Below are 2,981 nucleotides of genomic sequence, written 5' to 3'. Positions count from 1 at the left end.
TTCTCATAACTATTAAACAAAACAATATACTTACAAAAAAAATCCAGAATAGTTCACAGAAGAATTCATTGATGATGGCAGCTGAGCACTTAAGGGATTCATTGAAATGTTTGTGTTCCGTCATTCTTTTTTTCCCCTTCTTATCTTTTCATTTTTTTAATTTTTAGGATTTTCCAAGTGCTCTCTCTCTCATCTGTCCTTAAAAATATCTCATTCAAGCACAAACACCGGACAAAAATTCCACTCCTAAAATGATCCAATACTTGGTTGATAAACAATTAGTAGTCCAAACATCTCCATGAACAAGGAATCGAGTTCCACATTTTACAATGACAAAGGCAAAATTTAGCAAAGCGCAACATTTGCACAAAGGATGACCAAACAAGTACATTTCACACTACATTTCACTCTAAAACTCAAAGAACCTAAGCTCCACCATTGCCTCCTTTCTCTTGGGAGAGTACCAAGCCAATATCTTACCAGACTTTAGCATCCGAAGAGAGTAGCTCAATGCGTACATGATATCGTCGACATGAGGAACATGTTTCCCTGATGGTGAACTGAGCGAAACTCTTGAATCCATGCGAAAAACTATCGGTCCTGCAACCTGAGAGACAAAAGATCGATGAAGCATTAATGTAACTGTTAAGCAACAATTTGGATGATACTTGAAGAAAATGTTAACCTCTGACACAATTTGCCAGTATCAAAATGCTACAGCTTACCTCATTTTTAACTTTGATACCCAGAGTTTTTTAAACCCAAAATATACCCCAAACTTCAACCAAATTTCCCTAAAACGTAATATTTTCGTTAATTTTTATAAATTTTTTTGGGGTTTCAAAGTTAAACTTTGTTGGATTTTGGGATACTTTTTTGGGCGTAAAGAAGGTTCGTATCAAAGTTAAAAGGGAGGAAACTTTGGGGTATTTAAGTGCAAAGGAAGCCTACTAATTATGTATCTTTCCGTAAAATTAATAAAACACACCAACAATCTCATGATGTAACGGTTTCTTGAAGCATGTACGGTGAAAAGAGGGAGGCAGGAATTCATAAAAAGATTATAATTACATGAGTAAAAAAAGCAGGTAAAAATAAAATGACAATCATTCTGATTTTTTTGGATTATGTTAATAAGTTCTGTGCAAATTATTAAAGGTGTAGTCAGAATATTATGGGATAGATGATAATGATAGATTAATAATTCCATTATCTCTGGCGCTGCCTGCCATCTGCTGTTATTTGATATCATCTTCAGTCAGAGTCACAGAAGATAGTATATTTTTCAGAAAATAATTGCCCAAATCAACTGCACTATTCCAAATCTACAACTTCAACCCGTAGTGGAAGTATGCCTTAATATTAAATATATGATTGCTTGATGATGGTATATACCTGCTGCTGGAGGACGAAGTTAAGTTTCGGTGAAGCTAGAGGGTTCACTTCTCTTTCAACATGGCCTTTGAAAATATCAGAAACTAGATGGCTAGCACCCTTGATAAATGATGAAGCCGAACAGATATCCAACCGAGCATCTACTCGTGTGAGATCATTGAAATCATTTTTAAATTTACCATGCTGAAGTGTATAACAAATAGACCCAAACAAGTCAGCAGTGAATGGGTATCTCTTTTTCGAAAGTGTTTTGACGCTGTTGAAGACTTCTCCACCCCCTGCTTGATCTTTCAAAATTGCTTCTTTCTTCTCATTTCCTCCAAACCAAGCAGCACAAGTACCACCTAGTATGCAATGTATGTACACAAGTTGTTAAGAGACGGCAAGAGAAAATAGCAGAAATGGATATTATTACAATAATGGGAGAACAATGATTACTGCTTAACACCGGATCACAGAATTTTATTTCTACTTATAACTAAGCTTGCAATAGAGTGATGGCAAAATGAACATTAGCGCTAGTATTCCTGATATATGTAGTAAGAGGTGTCTATAAAAACATGTACAAAGCTGGACCAGAAATGATACTTAGGTTTAGTATTTGACAAAAGCAGGTAGAGATGCAAAGGATATGGATGTTAAGCACAACATAATTTATAAACACAAAGAGAATGGACATAAAGCGCACACACTTTAAGTTAAAGCGCACGCACTTTAAGGCTTTAGTTAATCGGAAGCATATCTTCTACTCTAGTAATGCACATAAAACGAAAACTTACCTATCCAAAAAAATTAATAGTTCCTGAAATTTGAAAGTGTAGCATACTAGTATGATTACCAATAATTCCTGATATTGCCGCATGAGGTTCTTGAAGTCGCACATCATAGGAGGACAGCCAAGCAGGTTCTTTTTCTAGTGTATATTCTTGAGAACTCTGTTTCTCCGCATCTCTCCAAAAATCTTTACTCTTTTCATATGAAAAAGCAGCTTTAGCACATATCCCAGGCATTAGAGAAGAGGGTACATCATCAGATGGGGAATTAAGAGCTTCTGGGTAGCCACTGTTTCTGTGCAAGCCGAATCTATACCTTAATCCAGAGCGAGATATTAAGGATGATATGTCTAGTGATGTTGAAGCTGGAACCTCCCAGTAAGTCCCATTCCTATCGACAAAAAGCTCAGGCCATGCTGCTTCTAGTGTGACATCATGATTAGGAAGCTGCAAATAGACACAGAAAATTGGAAGAAAAACCAACGAAAATATTTGAAATAAATACAGGCAATAAAACAAAGGCCCAATGCATAAAACAGTGAGCAAGCAGTCTCTTAAGTCAAAGTCATATCCATCTCCTCCAGTTTGTGTGCTTGTGTTTGTGCATGTGCAAGTGATGATTTCACAATGAAGTTGCTACATAGAAGATATGTTGGAATTTGTGTGATTCCTAGATCTCAATTAAAGCAAAAATTTCCCCCTTTTTTTGGTATGTAATTCAAAAGAAGTAATGCAGTGCATGGTGATCCTATGCATAATGTGTTGAACTAAAAAATATAAGACAAGTCCATTTGAAAAGAAAACTGCTCATTA

The 2,981-nt window shown here is 35.9% G+C and overlaps 1 protein-coding gene across 1 annotated transcript in view; it reads right to left on the bottom strand.

Moving 5' to 3' along the window:
* Window positions 239-2,981, bottom strand: part of LOC109820379 (protein TRIGALACTOSYLDIACYLGLYCEROL 4, chloroplastic) — a 6,600-nt gene continuing 3,857 nt past the window's right edge. The window contains 4 exon segments of the mRNA XM_020386508.1: window positions 239-607; window positions 1,396-1,739; window positions 2,234-2,626; window positions 2,976-2,981. The exon segment at window positions 2,976-2,981 is cut by the window's right edge and continues 233 nt beyond it. Of these exon segments, the coding sequence (XP_020242097.1) occupies window positions 410-607; window positions 1,396-1,739; window positions 2,234-2,626; window positions 2,976-2,981 (941 nt within the window). The 3' untranslated portion in view covers window positions 239-409.

Source organism: Asparagus officinalis, chromosome 8 (genome assembly GCF_001876935.1).
Source record: "Asparagus officinalis chromosome 8, Aspof.V1, whole genome shotgun sequence".
NCBI lineage: Eukaryota > Viridiplantae > Streptophyta > Magnoliopsida > Asparagales > Asparagaceae > Asparagus > Asparagus officinalis.
This window is presented reverse-complemented; position numbering and strand designations above follow the sequence as displayed.